This window comes from Aquarana catesbeiana, linkage group LG02 (assembly GCF_042186555.1).
Source record: "Aquarana catesbeiana isolate 2022-GZ linkage group LG02, ASM4218655v1, whole genome shotgun sequence".
NCBI lineage: Eukaryota > Metazoa > Chordata > Amphibia > Anura > Ranidae > Aquarana > Aquarana catesbeiana.
In genome coordinates this window covers 56,648,372-56,669,879 of record NC_133325.1, presented here as the reverse complement: position 1 = coordinate 56,669,879, position 21,508 = coordinate 56,648,372, and the positions used below count along the sequence as shown (strand labels likewise).

General features: G+C 43.3%; 1 protein-coding gene across 2 annotated transcripts in view; it reads left to right on the top strand.

The window, feature by feature from the left end:
• ME3 (malic enzyme 3) overlaps nt 1–21,508 on the top strand; it is a 254,281-nt gene that overhangs the window by 163,880 nt on the left and 68,893 nt on the right. For both annotated transcript variants that reach the window (XM_073612948.1, XM_073612949.1), the window contains exon 8: nt 14,280–14,389. In XM_073612948.1, coding sequence (XP_073469049.1) covers nt 14,280–14,389 — 110 coding nt within the window. The remainder of the gene's footprint in view (nt 1–14,279; nt 14,390–21,508) is intronic.

Genomic DNA, 21,508 nt, shown 5'->3' with positions numbered 1-21,508 from the left:
CTTCTAGGGGAGTGCCGGCCTGGAATAAAAAGTGGATTTCCTGAAAAAGAAGAGGGAGATGTGGAGATAAAGGTTTACCTGAACACTGTTCGATACTTTAGAAGAATGGAAAGAGACTGGGCTAGAGAGAGATGCCTATGATATGAAGGGGGAGCCAAAAAAAGTGCCTTTGGGTAAATAATAGATTTTAAATTGGCTTCCAGGCTTAACCACAAGGGAGCATTAACTTTAGCCTGGAGGACAATTAATAGCAAACATTTATTATATTGCAGCTTACCAATTCTTGATGTGATGGCTGCATTAGTTTTATTTTTTAGGCTTTCTTTCTTCTATTTTTATCTGGTGATCCTGCCAGTAAGTCTTTTTTTTTTTTTTTCAAAAGAACAAGCACTCCAGCAATGTATCGGTTTACAGGGAAGAGACAAATCACAAAACCCATCGTTGGTATCAGTGGGAGGAATAGTGACCCATCATTGGTATCAGTGGGAGGAATAGTGACCCATCGGTGGTGTCAGTGGGAGGAATAGTGACCCATCATTGGTGTCAGTGGGAGGAATAGTGACCCATCGGTGGTGTCAGTGGGAGGAATAGTGACCCATCATTGGTGTCAGTGGGAGGAATAGTGGCCCATCGTTGGTGTCAGTGGGAGGAATAGTGACCCCTCGTTGGTGTCAGTGGGAGGAATAGTGACCCCTCGTTGGTGTCAGTGGGAGGAATAGTGCCCCATCGGTGGTGTTAGCGGGAGGAATAGTGACCCCTCGGTGGTGTCCGTGGGAGAAATAGTGCCCCATTCTTAGTGTCGGGGGGGGAATAGTGTCTTGTATCAGTAGGTGAAAAAGTGCCCCAAGGACCAGATAAACGTAAGCAAAGGGTCTCGACTGGCCCCCGAGCCGCAGTTTGGAGACCACTGATCAACATGAGCCTACCGAGCCAGGAGGGTACTGTTGCATTCCAATAGCAGTTCCTGAAAGTGGTTTATCAAGGCTGGATAGTTTATCTGGAATAATCTATCATAGGTGTTAAGTAGATGCTCAAGCAGGAAAGTTTGTTGGGGGTCCAAGTAATCTCAAAGTTGTTCTGAATGCCCTGGCAAGCTTTCAGGGGGAGATTTATGTTCAAAACTGTTCATACAGAGCTCCAGGAAGATAGGACAGCCTCATCTGCCAACATACACAGTTTGTGGCGACAATCTGCTATTTCTATCACTGTAATATTAGAGGCGAAGGAAAGCCCAAAAGGGTCAATGGACAGCACAAAGAGTAGGGTAGAGGGGGGCAACCCTGCCTCATCGCTTTTAAAAAAAAAAAAATGTATCCAATCTGAAATCCGATTATTTAACGAAAGCTCATAGGTCGTCAAATAAGTGCACAAATCCAGGCAATTAAGTTATTTTCAAAGAATAGATAATCCCAAGAAAGGCTAATAACATTAAAGGCCTGTTTTATATCCAGGGACTATAACACTGAAGCAATCTTATGGGATTCTGTGATTTTGTTAAGATGCAACAGTTGGCAAACATTGGGGTTGATTTAACTGGACAGTGCAAAATCTGGTGGAGCTCTGCAAAGAAACCAATTCGCTTCCGTTTTTTTTTTGTCAAAGCTTAATTGAACAAGCTGAAGTTAGAAGCTGATTGGCTACCATACACAGGTGCCCCAGATTTTACACTCTCCAGTTTGAGGCTGGGTTCACACTGGTGCGACACGACAGCCGTCCTACTTTGGATCCGACTTTGCCCTGCGACATGAAGCCGGCATGTGTCCGACTTTCAATGAACGGGGATCCGACTTGGATCCCCGCCAATGCCGGCACTGTGTTTGGTATGAATCTTTAGGGGGGAACTCCGCGCCAAATTTTAAATAAAAAACCGGCATGGGTTCCCCCTCCAGAGGCATACCAGGCCCTTGGGTCTGGTATGGACCTTGAGGGGAACCCCCTACGCCGAAAAACCGGCGTGGGGGGTCGCCCCCAATCCATACCAGACCCTTATCCGAGCACGCAGCCCGGCCGGACAGGAATGGGGGTGGGGACGAGCGAGCGCCCCCCCCCTCCTGAACCGTACCAGGCCGCATGCCCTCAACATGGGGGGTTGGTGCTTTGGGGGAGGGGGCGCGCTGCGGCCCCCCACCCCAAAGCACCTTGTCCCCATGTTGATGAGGACAAGGGCCTCTTCCCGACAACCCTGGCCGTTGGTTGTCGGGGTCTGCGGGCGGGGGGCTTATCGGAATCCGGGAGCCCCCTTTAATAAGGGAGCCCCCAGATCCCGGCCCCCCACCCTATGTGAATGAGTATGGGGTACAGCGTACCCCTACCCATTCACCTAGGAAAAAAGTGTCAATTTAAAAAAAAAACACTACACAGATTTTTAAAGCATTTTATTAGACAGCTCCGGGGGTCTTCTCCCGACTTCGGGGGTCTCTCCGGTTCTTCTCCACGCTCTCCGGATCTTCTGCCGGGCTCCTCCGCTCTCTTCTGCTCTTTTGCCGCTCTTTTGCTAAAGCGGAGGAGCCCGGTCTTCAACCTTCTGCCTTCTGCCCTCTTCTCCTGATGTTGACACGACGCTCTCTGGGGCTAGAATGCTCTCTGTGCGCTCTGCTCTGACTTATATAGGCGGTGACCCCGCCCCCTTATGCCGTCACAGTCCCTGGGCATGCTGGGACTGTGACGTTTTAGGGGGCGTGGTCATCACCCGATGACCACGCCCCCTAAAACGTCACAGTCCCAGCATGCCCAGGGACTGTGACGGCATAAGGGGGCGGGGTCACCGCCTATATAAGTCAGAGCAGAGCGCACAGAGAGCATTCTAGCCCCAGAGAGCGTCGTGTCAACATCAGGAGAAGAGGGCAGAAGGCAGAAGGCAGAAGACCGAAGACCAGGCTCCTCCGCTTTAGCAAAAGAGCGGCAAAAGAGCAGAAGAGAGCGGAGGAGCCCGGCAGAAGATCCGGAGAGCGTGGAGAAGAACCGGAGAGACCCCCGAAGTCGGGAGAAGACCCCCGGAGCTGTCTAATAAAATGCTTTAAAAATCTGTGTAGTGTTTTTTTTTTAAATTGACACTTTTTTCCTAGGTGAATGGGTAGGGGTACGCTGTACCCCATACTCATTCACATAGGGTGGGGGGCCGGGATCTGGGGGCTCCCTTATTAAAGGGGGCTCCCGGATTCCGATAAGCCCCCCGCCCGCAGACCCCGACAACCAACGGCCAGGGTTGTCGGGAAGAGGCCCTTGTCCTCATCAACATGGGGACAAGGTGCTTTGGGGTGGGGGGCCGCAGCGCGCCCCCTCCCCCAAAGCACCAACCCCCCATGTTGAGGGCATGCGGCCTGGTACGGCTCAGGAGGGGGGGGGGCGCTCGCTCGTCCCCACCCCCATTCCTGTCCGGCCGGGCTGCGTGCTCGGATAAGGGTCTGGTATGGATTGGGGGGGACCCCCACGCCGTTTTTATCGGCGTAGGGGGTTCCCCTCAAGGTCCATACCAGACCCAAGGGCCTGGTATGCTCTTGGAGGGGGAACCCATGCCGGTTTTTTATTTAAAATTTGGCGTGGAGTTCCCCCTCAAGAACATCTGAGCACAAGTCGCGTGCCAAAGTCGGATCATGCAAGACGGCAATCCGACTTTGATCCGACTTCAATGATAGTCAATAGACTGAAGTAGGATCAAAGTCGGACCAAAGTAGTACAGGGAGCATTTCTAAAGTCGGAACGACTTGTGTCGGACCAGTTAGGACGGCTCCCATAGGGAAACATTAAATTTCACACGTCATGCGACATGAGCTCCCAATGTCGGAGCGTTTGTCGGACCAGTGTGAACCCAGCCTTAGTAAATCAATCCTATTGCCTCTTGCCTGTAATCCTGGTATGAACCCCACTTGATCTGGGGAAATAAAGCAGGCTATGCCAGTGTTCAAATGGGTAGCAAGAACTTTATCCAATAATCTCACATCAGTATTAATTAGCCAGATGGGACTAAAGTTGTACCAGTTTGTGTAGTCTATAGATGGCTTAAAAAGAATACTAATGGCTGCCTTAAGAGCCTTAGGGTGGAGACCAGCGTTGTTGAGGAGGCCCTGATTGTGTTTTTTAATGAGATTGTAATGTAATGTCCTCTAAAAAAAAAAAGCCTTCTGTAAATAAATTACTTGTCCAACCACTCTTTTGGAATATGCCTGTAAGCTTTGTCCTTGAAGTATTCAAGGTCAGCTCATCCTACCTCTGCACTGCATATTTTTAATTTACTGCATCTGTTTTATGTTTTACTTTATCTTTTTATCACATACATGTTCTAGTACACTGCTAGTCCTTTAGGCAGTACATATTGTGTTTTTTACAGAAGCATTTTATCCTGGAAGTCAAAGAAAAAAAAGGAATAAAATGGTTTAACTTGTCAGGTTTGAGCTGAAATGATATTTAGTTCTTTTCTGGGTCTCTATGCATTTTGTCTAAGCATGGGGCTGACAACTAAAGCTGGAAGATGGTCCGATAATTGCGTGTGAAGGTTCTACAAGTATTATCTGCAATTATCAGCCTGTTTCTGAAAAGCAAGAGGGCGCTAAGTGTCCTAACCTGTTGGTGATATTCAACATTGTGCAGATACATTTTCCATCGTGTTCCAATCCATTATTCTCCTGTATAGAGGACTGAAGGATCCAATGTTCTCTGCGCTCAAGTGACATGTATGAGGACAAGCAGAAGTCACCCTTTATCTATTGTTCCCAGAAAGATATTTGTTTGCCTTTGTCCAGCCTACTAGTGTTACTTTTCCCATCTATCCTTATTCTGCCTCTGAAGCTGGGTATACACACACTGGTTGAACGGAAAAAAAAACCCAGACAGGTCCCCGCATGAGCACAAGCAATGCTGATGAAGGAATCTCACCCACTGTGCTATTGTTTTCTGACTGGGGGGGGAGTTCCTGCTGAATCGGCCATTTTTCGACCTGTGTGTACCACCTTTAGTCTGTATAACAAAGTGGGGTTGGTTGATCAGATGTGGTGTCTTCATAATTAATTTTAGACCTAGTCTCTTGGTCTCTCCCCACCTTAATCTAATTTGATAATATCTTAAAGTAATTTAAAAAATTAGCATATTCCCGTAACTAGTTTAATAAACTCACCTTCCCTTCATTCCCTTATGGTTCATATACCAACGTGAACGAAAGGAAATACCTGAGTGTTCTACGTATGGTGAGTGTGTGTCCCACCTCTCATCCTTTGAAGTACCTAATGTGACCATTTCCTAGGTGTCATCACTGTCACTGGGTCAAGGAAGAGAGAACCTTGCCCTGTATAAGCTTCAACCTAAGCAACTTGGGTCCTCTACAGCAGTGGTTCTCAACCTCAGTCCTCAAGTGCCCCCAGCTGATCATGTTTAATGGATTTCCTTCACCTTGCATAGGTACTTTAAATTAATGTCAATGGATTTGAGATATAAACAGTGCAGCTGTTAACATACATCAAAATTACACAATGATCTAAACAAATGGATCCTGAAATGTGTATTTCAAAATAGAAAGATATATATACAGTAGGTATAGAAAAGAATCACCCCCTTTAAAATAATATAATTGTTTTGCTTTGCAGTCTGAAATGAAGACAGGTACAGTTTTTGGTTTTTATACAGCTTTATTTACTCAGTGCAACTCATAACATCCAAGTGAAAGTTATAACACCAACATGTCGGAGAACAATAAAAAAAAATTCAAAAACAGAATCACTGCGTTGGAAAAAGGATCACCCCCTTGTCAGTATTTTGTTGAACCACCTTGTTGCTTTAATTACAGCCTTTAGTATGTTGGGATTTGTCTCTGCTAACTTTGCACATCTAGACTTTGCAATATTTGCCCACTCTTCTTTAAAGAACTGCTCATGTTCAGTTAAATTTGATGGTGACCATTTGTGGACTGCAGTCTTCAAGTCATTCCACAGATTCCTAATGGGGGTTTAAGTCTGGGCTCTGACTAGGCCATGCAAGGACACTCACCTATTTCTCCTTCAATCACTATGTGGTAATTTTTTTTCTGTGTGCTTTGGGTTATTGTCATGTTGGAAGGTAAACCTTCTTCCCATTGACAACTTTCTGTCAGAGAGCAGCAGATTTTCCTCAACCGTTTGATCTTATTTTGCCCCATCCATTTTTCTTCTGTCTTGACAAGTTCTCCAGTCCCTGCTGCAAAGAAACACCCCCATAACAGGACATTACCTCCTCCATGATTTACTGTAGGAATGGTGTTATTTGGATGGTGAGCTGTATTGGATTTCCACCAGACGTATTGGGGGTTATTTACGAAAGGCAAATCCATTTTGCTCTACAAGTGCAAACTACAAGTGCAAAGTGCGCTTGAAATTGCACTGGAAGTGCAGTCGCTGTAAACTGAGGGGTAGATCTGAAATGAGGAGAAGCTCTGCTGATTTTTTTTATCCAATCATGTGCAAGCTAAAATGCTGTTTTTTATTTTCCTTGTATGTCCCCCTCGGATCCACAGCGACTGCACTTCCAAGTGCACTTTCAGTGCAATTTCAAGTGCCATTTGCACTTGTAGTTTGCACTTGTAGTGCAAAGTGGATTTGCCTTTAGTAAATAACCCCCCTTGTTTAAGGTTGAGGCCAGATAATAAAATGTTAGTCTTATCTGACCAGGAGTACAGCCACAAGCTTTGACTGTACTTTTTTCTTTAAGAACCACTGCTTTATTCATTCCTTGCTGGTGATCAGAACACAGATCTTTTTTTTTTTTTTTTTTTTTTTTTACCTTAATGCAGAGAGAGCATTAAAGTGATTGTAAAGGATCGTTTTTATTTTTTTTAAATAACAAACATCATACTTACCTCCACTATGCAGCTCGTTTTGCACAGAGTAGCCCTGAACATCCTCTTCTGGGGTCCCCCGGCGGCTCTCGCGGCTCCTCCCTGCATCAGATAACCCCTAGGAGAAGCTCTCTTCTGAGGGGGTTACCTTGCGGGCGTGCTCCTGAGTTCAGCATTTGCGTTTACAGACAGGAATGCCGGACTTGGCCCCACCCCCCCGGTGCCCGCGTCATTGGATTTGATTGATAGCAGCAGGAACCAATGGCTGCGCTGCTATCAATCTATCCAATCAAGAGCCGGGACCCCGTGGAGAGAGGGACAGCGTGTCCCCGCCTTAAGGTAACATACCTTTTAGTTCTACAACCCCTTTAAGTTAATAATTTTGTCCTGCATGAGCAAAGCACAGTTTTAACTTTAAGGACCCCTCCCTGCTTCAGAGATTGTTGGTGCTTTGTGTAGAATTGCTTGCAACCCAGCTTCTTTATTCCTCCAAAAATTGAAAGGTTTTATTTAAGAATGTCAGTTGATGTTGAGGGAAAAGAGAAACCAAGAAAGGCATAATAAGCAGATATTTTGTGTCTGGGTCAGATCTCCTATTCCTGAAATTAGGCCTTTAGCTCTTAATAGCATATGCTTTACCCATTGTCCTAAAATGAGGATTTAAAGTGGAGTTCCAACTAAAAGTGGAACTTCCGCTCATCTGATTCCCCCCCCCCCCGGTGCCACAATTGGCACCTTTCAGGAGGGGAGGGGGGTGCAGATACCTGTCTACTACAGGTATTTGCACCCACTTCCTGGAATAGACTCCCGCAGGAGTCACGCCCCTTCCCGCACCCCCCCCCCCCCCACTGTCTCCTAGGAAACACACAGGTCCCAGGAGATAGCAGGGACCACTTAGGACGCGCAGCGTGACTCGCGCATGCGAAGTAGAGAATCAGGAAGTGAAGCCGCAGCGCTTCACTTCCTGATTCCCTCACAGAGAATGGCGGCGGCGGCAGCAGCTGAGAGCCGAGCGATTGATTGGCTTCGACTGCCGACATCGCTGGACTCCTGGACAGGTAAGTGTCCATTTATTAAAAGTCAGCAGCTGCAGTATTTGTAGCTGCTGGCTTTTAATATTTTTTTTTTAGGGGGACTCCATCTTTATTCTTTTGGGGTTTTTTGCATCTACCATGGCAGTTATGCAGATACTTTGTTTCAAGAAGAGTATTCAGTGTTTCATGCTGGTTAAGTAAAAGGGGATAATATGGGTCTTATTAGCCCACCTCGCCATAATCTCTGGTTGTACTCTAGCATACACTCTTGAAATGTAATTTGATAATTAATTTACCTGCCCTGAGCGGAGGGAGACTGGAGGGTGACATCTTGGGAGACTCATGCAGGTAACCCCAAACCTCCTATTAGGCATGTCTGGTGACTGGGCATCTCCATGTACTTAGCACATTGGTGGAGACCATGTCTACCACTTATGAGTCATTGAGCAACTGTCACAGGATAGCAATCTCGTGGAATCTCCAACTCTTCAAGCCTTTGTCCAGTAGTCCCTGTTGGTTATGATAAATACACAGTAAAAATGGTAAACATTTAATTTTATAGTCTATCTTAGCAGCACTGCTAATGAACTCTTTTACTGTTTACAATTATATACTGCGTGAACTTGACGGCAGCCATGTTTCTTTTTCTACATACAGTGGGGAAAATAATCATTTGATCCCCTGCAGATTTTTTAAGTTTACCCACCTACAAAGAAATGAAGGGTCTATAATTTTTATCATGGGTGTATTTTAAATGATAGAGACAGAATATCAACCAAAAATACAGGAAAAGCGCATGATACAAAGGTTATAAATCAAGATGCGGTTCAGTAAGTAAAATAAGTATTTGATCCCCTACCAACCAGCAATAATTCTGGCTCCCACAGACTGGCTACAGTATGTGGTCATGTGGTACACAGATTAGTCCTGTCAATTTAAGAAGGTGCTCCTAAAAACAACTCGTTATGTGTATAAATGACACCTGTCCACAGAATTTCTTTATTCCATTCAAATCTCACCATCATGGGCAAGACCAAAGAGCTGTCAAAGGACTCGGGGGACAAAAATGTAGACCTGCACAAGCCAGGAATGGGCTACAAGACCATCAGCAAGAAGCTTGGTGAGAAGGAGACAACTGTTGGCGTGATTATTTGCAAATGGAAGAAATACAAAATATCCATCAATCGTCCTTAGTCTGGAGCTCCATGCAAAATTTTGCCTCATGGGGTAAGGATGATCATGAGAAAAGTGAGGGATGAGCCCAGAACTACACAGGAGGAGCTTGTGAATGATCTCAAGGCAGTTGGGAGCAAAGTCACCAAACAAACTATTGGTAACGTAATACGCTGCCATTAATTAAAATCTTGTAGCACCCGCTAGGTCCCCTTCAAGAAGGCACATGTACAGGCCCATCTGCGGTTTGCCAATAAACATCTAAATGATTCATAGAAGGATTGGGAGAAAGTGAGGTGTTTAGATGCGACCAAAATGATGCTCTTTGGCATTAACTGGACTCTCCATGTTTGCTGAATATGACCCTAAGAACACGAAGGTGGAAACCTCATGCTTTGGGGCTGTTTCTCTGCTAAAGGTACAGGCTGACTTTGCTGCATTGAAGGGCCAATGGACGGGCCATGTATTGTAAAATCTTGGATGAGAACCTTCTACCATCAGCCAGAACACTGAAGCTGGGTCGTGTTTGGGTCTTCCAGCATGACAATGACCCAAAACATACTGCCAAGGAAACAAAGGAGTGACTCAAGAAGAAGGTCATGGAGGGGCCTAGACAGTCTTCAGACCTTAATCCTATAGAAGATTTATGGAGGGAGCTGAAACTTCGAGTTTCCAAGCGACAGCCAAGAAACCTTAAGGATTTAGAGAAGATCTGTAAAGAGGAGTGGACCAAAATCCCTTCTGAGATGTATGGAAACCTGGTAACCAACTACAAGAAACGTCTTACCTCTGTGCTTGCCAACAAGGGTTTCTCCACCAAGTACAAAGTCATATTTTGCTTAGGGGATCAAATATTTATTTTACTCAACTGCAACTCAATTTATAACATTTGTATCGTGTTTTTTTCTGTAGTTTTGATTGATATTCTGTCTCTATCATTTAAAATACACAAATGATAGAAATTATAGGCCCTTCATTTCTTCGTAAGTGGGTAAACTTACAAAATCTGCAGGGGGTCAATTCATTATTTTACCTAATGTATATTCTACATGCTGTAGCTAATGAAGATAACATTGCGTAATGAAGAATTTTCAATTATCACTTTTAAAGCTTCCATCTAATCTGTTCTTGGCAGAAAACAATTGCAAAATTGTTATAATATCAGTTTTTAAAGAAAAGTACATTTTCAAGTATTTTATTCTGTTGCAGACTTTTTTGTTACATGCTACATGATAGACCTGTCCTAGTCTCCTCTTTCAAGATGTTTGCTCCCATTCACATACAGTATGACAAAGCATCTTGGACAGAATAATAAGGAACTGGTTGTCACCGCTGACCTAATCTTCACAGGGAACAAAGGCCGGCGCCGTATTTGTTGGAACGACACAGCCGCTAATTTCTTTGCACAACAGGCAGTGTAAATATGAGACGTAGGATTCAAATAAAAATCTGGGACACTTCGGATGTCGCAGAGTAGCCCCATGAATGGAGCACTTCAAGAGGAAAATTGCGGTTTCAAAAAAACCCTGAAGGCTCTGTATCAGTTTCGGCTTTTAGCTGCCTTGCGTCTCCCCTTCACATTTCAGCAGCCTTGAAAGGGGGCAGTGAATGACAGATCTGTTTAGTGTATCACCTGCAGCCAGCGGGACAATACAGAAGATAGTCATTTCAGCTCACCTAGCAGAAAAGGCCCATCACACTTTATACCAGGGCTTTGTGACTGTCCCCTACGGTTTTGTGTTTCTCGCATCTTCTTTTTTTTTCATTTCTGAATTATCGGGCAATGAGTGTGCCATTTTCTGACTCATTTCGTGTAATTTCGAGGCCCGCAAACAAATCCACTTGAAAGACACAACTGAAAAATCAAATGTACTGTAAACTAGACAACTAACTTGAAATGTATCTTATCTTCGCCTATGTGCAAATGTTCTGAACCAGGTTTCTGTAAAATTTCTTGGGTCTCCTTTGAGGGTTTTTTATTGAAAAAGGCTTTTTATCAGTGTTTTCTGTCTTTGGATATTTATCTCTCTCTTTCTCCAAGCCAAGGTTTATCTCATGAGCTCCAGGTCAAATGTTATGCGTTCCTAGATAGTACGTTGGATCAGGAAAATGATCACATTATGGCCTATAGATGGAGCTGCCGATAATAATAAATATTTTTGATCAACTTCATCCAGTGTATGAATGAGTAACGTTCAACCTGGAATATAGCCTAATAACATTTGATTTTGCCCCCACAGAACAAATGTACTCTATTTTACCAAAAGTATTAGGACGCCTGCCTTTACACGCACATGAGCTTTAATGGCATCCCAGTCTTAGTCCGTAAGGTTCAATTCGTATCTGTGGGAATCTATGGGCATTTGTGAGGTCGGGAACTGATGTTGGACGAGAGCCTGGCTCACAGTCTCCGCTCTAATTGATCCCAAAGGTGTTCTATCGGGTTGAGGTCGGGACTTGCTCATCCATGTCTTTATGGACTTTGCTTTGTGCACTGGTCCAAATCATTTGGTGGAGGGGGGATTATGGTGTGGGGTTGTTTTTTGGCGCTTTAGTTCCAGTGAAGAGAACTCTTAAGGCGTCAGCACACCAAGACATTTTGGACAATTTCACGTTCCCAACTTTGTGTGAACAGGACTCTGTGCAGGCCAGTCAAGTTCCCCCACCCCACACTCACTCATCCATGTATTTATGGAGCTTGGTTTGTGCACTGGTGTGCAGTCATGTTGGAACAGGAAGGGGCCATCCCCAAACTGTTCCCACTAAGTTGGGAGCATGAAATTGTTCAAAATGTCTTGGTTTGCTGACGCCTTAAGAGTTCCCTTCACTGGAACTAAGGGGCCAAGCCCAACCCCTGAAAAATAACCCCAAACCATAATCCCCCCTCCACCAAATGTTTTGGACCAGTGCACACAGCAAGGTCCATAAAGACATGGATTAACGAGTTTGGGGTGGAGGAACTTTACTGGCTTGCATAGAGTCCTGACCTCAGCCCGATAGAACACCTTTGGGATAAATTAGAGTGGAGACTATGAGCCAGGCCTTCCCGTCCAACATCAATGTCTGACCTCACAAATGCGCTTCTGAAAGAATGATCAAACATTCCCATAGACACACTCCTAAACCTTGTGGACAGCCTTCCCGGAAGAATTGAAGCTGTTATAGCTGCAAAGGTTGGACCAACTCAATATTGAACCCTACGGACTAAGACTGGGATGCCATTAAAGTACATGTAAAGGCAGGTTTCCCAATACTTTTGGTAATTTAGTGTATATGCAGTATCGCAAGACAAATTTTTATGAATAAACCCATATAATGTCATCCAGTTTGGGTTCAAAACCTGTCATGTACAACAAAAGATAAAAGATTTCACTGGCAGAAGTGAAATTGGTAATTTTTGCTTCTGTACAATGAAACCTGGGACCTTTTGAAGAGAAGGGGTTGGGTCTGGTTTGGCATTGAAATTATATTATTTTAGCAACCCTGCTCTCCTCCAGGTACAGGGCTTTTTTTTTTCTTTTTTTTTTTTGTTTAAAGCTGGAATTGGAAGCCAGATGAGCCTTGCGAGTTATAGCTGGAATTCACAGTAATTGCATTATGGCTGTCTAGCCTTTGATGTTTCGTATGCTTCCTTTCCACCCTTATGTTACCGGCTGTTGTACTTCTGTAAAACTTCAATAAACATTTATTGAACCAGAAATGATATTATTTTTGCACAATTTTCAGTAGAAAGCTAATGTTAAGTTTTATATAAATGTCAATACTTAAGGTGTATCTATGGCCAAAATGTAAAAATCCTAAATTCATTTCCATGTTCTATTTCAGTTATTTCTAGCCTACTCCTATTAGTCTCAATGATTAAAGGAGAAGTACAGCCAAAGCTCGTTTGTCTTTATTTCTTCTGTGGATCACTGGAGTGCCGTTTGTTCTGCACTCCTGTGAGCTGTTTTCAGCAGACAGCGGGCTAGAGCCCGCTGTCGGCTGACGTCACAGTGCTGGTCCAGGCTCAGGAAAGATTGCAACCATATGGTCGGAATCCTGCCACATGCCTGGACCGACACCCATTTCATTCTTTTAGCGAGCTGCCGAGAGCCTGAGTCGGTTGCTCCCACCCCCTCTACAGCCCAGTGCTCCCTGTGAGCGTGGGGGGTGGGGGAGTGAGCAGAGAGCCGGTGACTGACAGTCACCGGCTCTCTGGTCAGGGAGCTGTGAGAACCGAGCAATTGACGGTGTTTGATCGCTCGGTTCTCAGTGTTAGAGCCGGCAGTGGACCAATGCTCCATCCACCTAGGTAAGTATAATTCATTAAAAAAAAATCTCAATTCCCATTTTTCTCTTTTAAAGTTTGTAAACTTTTTATATGTGAAGATCCCCAGCATTTACTTCCTTGAATTCTGTGATATGTAGTCATTATTCCCTATGAGTATGCACTGCTGTGTCACACACCTCACAGAGCCTGCCTTCTGATCTACAGAGGTGCTGAGAGGAGGAGTGTCAAGAGGCGGGGTCAGAACAGGAATCACTGCAAGTAGCAAGATACCGTGGGATATGTAGTCCTTAGAAATAGAGAAGCTGCAAAGCATGCAGGGAACCTAGGAAAATGTGTAAAGAGATGCCAGGCAGAACTCGCAGCATAAAAGGAGATTTTTAAAGTAACCTTATATTGGATTGTTTATTGCTTGTAATGCTGTTGTAATGCTGTTACAATGCTGATGTTGTTAAATTAAAATGTATACTGTGACCATATATTCCTTTAAAGGGTTGTAAACCCTTGTGTTTGATGCATTAAGGTAAAAAAACACCTGGCAGTGACCGGCCCCCCAGCTCCCCCCGTTTTACTTACCTGAGCCCTAGAACTTGACCCGACGGGGATGCGTTATCTCTCTGCCTGGGGTTCCCGGCTCTTGATTGGATAGATTGATAGCAGCACAGCCATTGGCTCCCGCTGCTGTCAATTAAATCCAATGATCTGAGGGGCGGGGCCGGGTCTGGCATTCTGTGTCTATGGACGCAAATGCTGGACTCAGGAGCGCGCCCTCATGGTAACCCCCAGGGAGAGTGCCTCTCCTAGGGGGTTTCCCGGTGCGGGGAGGAGCCCCGATCGCCGTTGGTGGACCCCAGAAGACGAGGATCGGGGCTAATCTGTGCAAAACTAACTGCACAGTGGAGGTAAGTATGATATGTTTGTTATTTAGAAAAAAAAAAGGGTTTGCAACCCTTTTAAGTATTTGAGAACCTGCATCAAAATAATGCGATATGCATTTTTATTACAGATACGGCATGAACTGTTTGATCCAGTTTGAAGACTTTGCAAATTCAAATGCCTTTCGACTCCTAAACAAGTATCGCAACAAATATTGTACATTCAACGATGATATACAAGGTGAGCGTTCCTGGAGCTTTCTCATAAGTCTGTTTTATAAAGGAGTTTACTTTTTCCAGGAACCGGGAGAACATTTGTTCTGGAGCAGCTGCTGTCTTCACACTCAGACTCACCTATATGTTCCTCTGGGGGGTCATCTGAACAGCTCGAGACTGACATATAAGATTTGGAGCTCCATGACTCCCATACGTTGCGTCTTGGAGTGAAAAGGATAAACAGCCCAAAGTCTTAGAATGCCTTCGTACAAAGATTTTTTTTTTTGCATGTTCTTGTTCAAAATAGAAAAATCCTTTAACTGACAACCTTTTGGCTTAGACAGTGTTTTTCAATTGTCATTCCCCAGAACATTCTGTCACTGTGAGAGTTCAGCAACGGATAGATGATTTGTCAAATTTACCTTTTTTCACAGCTGAAGATTTACCATTATCTAATTTCATGACCAGGCCATTTTTTGCGATGCGGCACTGCGTTACTTTACCTGACAATTGCGCGGTCGTGCGATACTGTACCCAAATAAAATTTGTCCTTTTTTTCCGACAGATGGAGATTTCTTTTGGTGGTATTTGATCACCTCTGCCTTTTTTTTTTTTTTTTTTTTTTTTGTACTAAAAACAAAAAATGACCGACAAATAAACATATTTTTTTACTTTTTGCTATAAAACAGGTCCAATAAAAAAAAAAATGTAAATCAAATGTGTTAATCAATTTAGGCCAATATGTATTGGGCTACATATTTTTAGTAAAAGAAAAAATACCAATAAGCGTATTTTTGTTGGATTGCGCAAAAGTTATAGCACCTTCAAACTCTGGGATATCTTTATGGAATTTTTATTATTATTTTTTTTTTTTTTACAAATAATGGCGGCGATCAGCGACTTCTAGCAGGACTGGGAAATTGTGGCGGACAAATCGGACACTAATTGACCCTTTTTATGAGAACCAGTGACACCAATACAGTGATCAATGCTAATGACTGGCTGGGAAAAGGTTTACATCAGGGGCGATCAAAGGGTTAACTGTGTGCCTAGCTAATGTTTCAGTGTAATGTGGGAGTTGCTTTTACTAGTGGAAGGCATGGATCCTGTGTTTCTGCTTTACAGGAACACAGGATCCATGCCTTCTGTACTGACAGAACAGCAATCTGCCTTGTTTACATAGGCAGATCGCTGTTCTGTGTTTGTACCAAACGATCAGTGGATGCCGGTGGACATTGGGTCTGCGGGACCCGCTGATTACAGTGGGAGCGAGCCAGCGGAGGCGTGCACTCACGCTATGATAGAAGTGCAGGATCATGTGTATATATATATATATATATATATGTGATCCTGCACAGCACAGCCATCCAGTAGCAGTAAATCTGCTATGAGGCGGTCGGCAAGTTTAACTTGAATGATCATCCTTATGAGTCTGAATCATCTAAAATTGTCTATTGAATATAAATGTGAGGGAGCGCTAATAGTGAACTAATACTTAAACGAGTTGTAAATGTAGAAGGTTTTTTTTATCTTCATGCCTTCTGTGCATGAAGATAAAAAAAGGGAAGACGCCCCCTAGTGGCAAGTAGAGATGCATCAAAAAAAATTGAGTTTAGTTTGAAAAAACAAAATAAAAAACATGCACGGGTCAAAAAGTAGACTTGTATATGCACTTTATATACAGATGATGATCTCATTATAGTTCTAATATTACTACACCAGGGCACATAACAATGAAGGTATGGTGGTAGACCAATATGAATCAGTTAAATAATAAAAAAAATAAATAGAAAAAATCACATCTACATCTTGCCAAGAGGAACATTTGTGCAGCGCATGTACCATGTGTGTTGGGAAAAAAAAAAGATGTAAACAGTTTTTATATGAAGGAAATGCAAGATTAGCAAGATATCAATTATAGGTTATTCCTGCCAAAATACAGCCTCAGCTCGATTATATTATCTACTCTTGTTACTAAGCCTGATTTCCTGCCACATCTGTTCATACAGTAAGATGGAAAGGGATATGGAAGGGTGGAAATGCAGATTATATTAACCTTTATAAAATAGAATTTAAATAACAAGAGGAGCGTGAATCCAGGATGTCAGAAGGAATGTAAGATGGGGACTGAAAGCGTACAGATCAGACAAATGATCCCTCCAGATGTTCAATCTGTACATTGTCGGGACTCGGGAGAGTCACAGGTCAGAATATTCTGGCTTCAGCAGAAGTAAAGGAAATTCTATGGATAATTCAATTTTAGCATATCCTTATTATTGGTGTTGCAGTCAGTCTCTTACGAATCCAGAGAGGAACTTGTGCCAGTTTTTTAACTGATATTTTATCATGTGCATAGTTTGTGGCTGTAGAATTCATATGTTAGCCATTATTTTACTCCAGTAGTGTACCTTCATTCATCAGTCTGAATGCAAGACAGCAACATAAGCATCAAGCCTTTTCTATCTGCTTTCTCTGGATTGTATTCTCTCCATCATGCGCCTTTATAGTTTATACCTGCCCTTCTCTCCCCCTTATAGGATTCATACTCCATACGTTGCTCTGTTCTAAAAAAAAAAAAAAGTCTATGTTCTTTATAAAATCTATACTCCATAACCTGCTCTCTTCTTTATAAAGTTCATGCTCCATACCCTGCTCTCTTCTTTATAAAGTTCATGCTCTGCTCTCTCCTTTATAAAGTCCATACTCCATACCCTGCTCTCTCCTTTATAAAGTCCATACTCCATACCCTGCTCTCTTCTTTATAAAGTCCATACTCCATACCCTGCTCTCTTCTTTATAAAGTCCATACTCCATACCCTGCTCTCTTCTTTATAAAGTTCATACTCCATACCCTGCTCTCTTCTTTATAAAGTTCATGCTCCATACCCTGCTCTCTTCTTTATAAAGTTCATGCTCCATACCCTGCTCTCTTCTTTATAAAGTCCATACTCCATACCCTGCTCTCTTCTTTATAAAGTTCATGCTCCATACCCTGCTCTCTTCTTTATAAAGTTCATGCTCCATACCCTGCTCTCTTATTTATAAAGTCCATACTCCATACCCTGTTCTTATTTATATAAAATCTATAATCCGTACTCTGCTCTTTTCTATATGAAATCTATACTCTATACTCTGCTCTCTTTTTTTTAAGTTCATGCTCTGCTCTCTTCTTTATAAAGTCCATACTCCATACCCTGCTCTCTTCTTTATAAAGTTCATGCTCTGCTCTCTTCTTTATAAAGTTTATACTCCGTACCCTGCTCTCTTCTTTATAAAGTTCATGCTCCATACCCTGCTCTCTTCTTTATAAAGTTCATGCTCTGCTCTCTTCTTTATAAAGTTTATACTCCATACCCTGCTCTATTCTTTAGAAAGTTCATGCTCTTCTCTCCTCTTTATAAAGTCCATACTCCATACCCTTCTCTCTTCTTTATAAAGTCCATACTCCATACCCTGCTCTCTTCTTTATAAAGTTCATGCTCTGCTCTCTTCTTTATAAAGCCCATACTCCATACCCTGCCCTCTACTTTATAAAATCTATACTCCATACCTTGTTCTTATTTATATAAAATCTATACTCTATACCTTGCTCTCTTCTTTATGAAATCTATACTCCATACCCTGTTCTTATTTATATAAAATCTATACTCTATACCTTGCTCTCTTCTTTATGAAATCTATACTCCATACCCTGTTCTTATTTATATAAAATCTATACTCCGTACTCTGCTCTCTTCTATATGAAATCTATGCTCCTTACCCTGCTCTCTTCTTTATAAAATCAATAGTCCTGTGTTCTTTATAAATTCTACGCTTCCTGCCCTACTCTTTTCCTTATAAAATCTACAATCTGCTCAGTTTTTTAGCTGCTCTATCTTCTCCATCATTCTATATTCTTAATCTATACTCTAAGCCCTTCTTTGGTCTTCAACCAATCTATAATCCAATTCCTTTTCTGCTCAGTGCTCTGTAATAAATATGTGCTCCCTGCCTTTATTCATCCAATCCTATAATCCTGGTCCTACTTTATTGTTCTTTCAGTCCATAATTCAAGCCCTTCTCTGCTCTTATTCTCCTTTTTATAATCCATTTCCTGCTCTTTATCGTATCTTTGCTCCTAGATGTTATATGTGCTTTATAAAATCTATATTCTTTACTCCTTTACTGTTCCTCGTTTTATCTGTACTACACACCTTTCTTCATTCTTGACCCTTTTTTGTTCTTCAGCCAAACTATACTTTTGTAATTCTGTGCTCCTCATTCTCTCTGTTCTATCTGCTCTTCTCTTCATCCTCTCTATACTCCCTACCTGTATTCTCTCTCCTGCTTCTACTGCCTATTTTCCTCCTTGTACTGCTTTCTCTTGTCAGTTCTTCATCCCCTCTGTACTCCATGCCCTGTTCTTTTCCATCTCCTCCTTGTGCTGCCTGCCCTTCACTGTTTGTTACTCCTTACCCTACTTTGTTTCTTATTCTCCTTGTTCTACCAACCTACCTACCTTACTTTGTTTAATATCCTCCCTGTACGGTCTTTCCTTCTCTGTTTTTCAGCCTTTCTGTACTCCTTATCCTTATTTGTTCTATATCCTCATTGTACTGCCTACCTTCCTCTTTTCTATAGTCTCTCTGTACTGCCTTCCCTTGCGTGTTCTTCATCCTCTTTATACTATTTGCCCTTCTCTGTTCCTTATCCTCCCTGTGTTGTCTGTTCCTCTTCATTTCTGTACTTCCCATCTTTCTTTGTTTCTTAGGCAGGCCATACACAGTGCAAATTTTTTTCTTGCAACCACGGGTTGCAGGAAAAGAAATGTGCACGATTTCCCCATTTACACAGACAGTGCTGACAGGGGAGTTCGTCCCGCCGAGCTATTGTCCGCTCCCGGCGGGGCAGGGGAAGTTGTCCTCGCCGGGAGAAGACGGTGATTATTGCTAGCGGCAATACCAGCCGCTATCGATAGGTGCAAGAGAATCCAGGAGGCAGGTTGTACCCAAGTTGATCGATCAGCTTGGTATATTCAGCATGCCCATTAACAGTTTGAATCTCTGCCGGTTCCTGCTGAACTGGCTGAGATTCGAACCATATATGGCTGGTCTTATTCTGTACTACCGGCCCTTTTGTGTTCCCAATTCCATTAGTACTCCCTGCCTTTGCATGTTCATTCTTTTTGTACTCCCTACCCCTCTTTGTTCCTTATACTCCTTGTAATGCCTGCCTTCCACTGTTCATATACTTAATGTACTGCTTGTTCTTCTTGGTTGCTCATCCTCTCTCTATGCACTGCTCTTCTCTGTTCCTCATGTTCTCTGTACTGGCTGCCTTTCTTTGTTCCTTCTCCTCTCTGTACCGCCTTCCCTTTTCTATTCTTCATCCCATCCATACTGCCTGCCCCTCTTTGTTTTTCACTTTCAGTAGATTTTTTATTTTTTTTTCAAATCAAAATGTATGCAAGACAGAACATCGGCATGACCCCTCTTTGTTTTTCATGCTCTCTGTACTGCCTGCCCCTCTCTCTGTACTGCCTGCCCCTCTCTCTGTACTGCCTGCCCCTCTTTGTTACTCATCCTGTCTGTGCTGCCTGCCCTTCTCGGCTTTTCATCCTGTGCACTGCCTGCACTTCTTTATTCTTATACAATCAAAAGGAATTTGCACTTAAAGGTCTCAGCAGCAGCTAGCACATCAGTTGACAAAAATTGACTTAACCAAAATATAACATGCGCTTGAAGTGAATATGAATATAACAAAGGTGAATATAAGGGTAAACAAATACAGTGCCTTGCAAAAGTATTCACCCCCCTTGGCATTTTTCGTGTTTTGTTGCCTCACAACCTGGAATTAACATGGATTGTTTGAGGATTTGCATCATTTAATTTACAGAACATGCCCACAACTTTTGAAGATATTCACCCCCCTAAAGTCAATACTTTGTAGAGCCACCTTTTGCGGCTATCACAGCTCCCAGTTGCTTTGGATAAGTCTCTATGAGCTTGCCACATCATACCACTGGAATTTTTGCCTATTCCTCCTTGCAAAACTGCTCCAGCTCCTTAAAGTTGGATGGTTTGCGCTTGTGAACAGCAATCTTTAAGTCTGACCACAGATTTTCTATTGGATTGATGTCTGGGCTTTGACTAGGCCATTCCAACACATTTACATGTTTCCCCTTAACCGCTTGCCGACCAGCCGCCGCAGTTGTACTGCAGCAACATGGCTCGGCTGCGTGAATCGCCGTTATTATTTATTATTTCAGGTACTTATATAGCGTCATCAATTTACGCAGTGCTTTACATATACAGTGTACATTCACATCAGTCCCTACCCTCAAGGAGCTTACAATCTAAGGTCCCTAACTCACATTCATATACTAGGGACAATTTAGACAGAAGCCAATTAACCTACCAGCATGTCTTTGGAGTGTGGGAGGAAACCGGAGTACACGGAAGAAACCCACACAGGCACAGGGAGAACATGCAAACTCCAGGCAGGTGGTGTCGTGGTTGGGATTCGAACCAGTGACCCTTCTTACTGCTAGGCGAAAGTGCTATCCACTACACCACTGTGCCGCCCTGCCGTTGGTAACATAGATGGCCACTAGAGGGTGTGTGCGCGCCGCAGGAGGCGCGCGCCCCCCGCTCGCTCCCCGAGCCGATGCGAGTGCCCGGCGGTCTCGATCACTGCCGTGCTCCCAAGATTGCTCAGGGCACACGGAGAACCCGGAACTGTGTGTGTAGACACACAGTTTCTGGTTCTCTGAGCAGAGAACTGACAGATCGTCTGTTCATACAGAGTATGAACAGCAATCTGTTAGTTCCCTGCACAGTCCCCATCCCCTTTCAGTTAGAACACAAACTAGGACACACATTAACCCCTTCACTGCCTCCTAGTTTTAACCCCTTCACTGCCAGTGCCATTTTTACAGTAATCAGTGCATTTTTAATCGCACTGATCGCTGTATTAATGCCAAAGGTCCCAAAAATGTGTCAAAATTGTCCGACGTGTCCGCCATAATGTCGCAGTCACAATAAAAATCGCTGATCGCCGCCATTACTAGTAAAAAAAAAAATTATTAATAAAAATGCCATAAAACTATCCCCTATTTTGTAGACGCTATAACTTTTGCGCAAACCAATCAATATACGCTTATTGC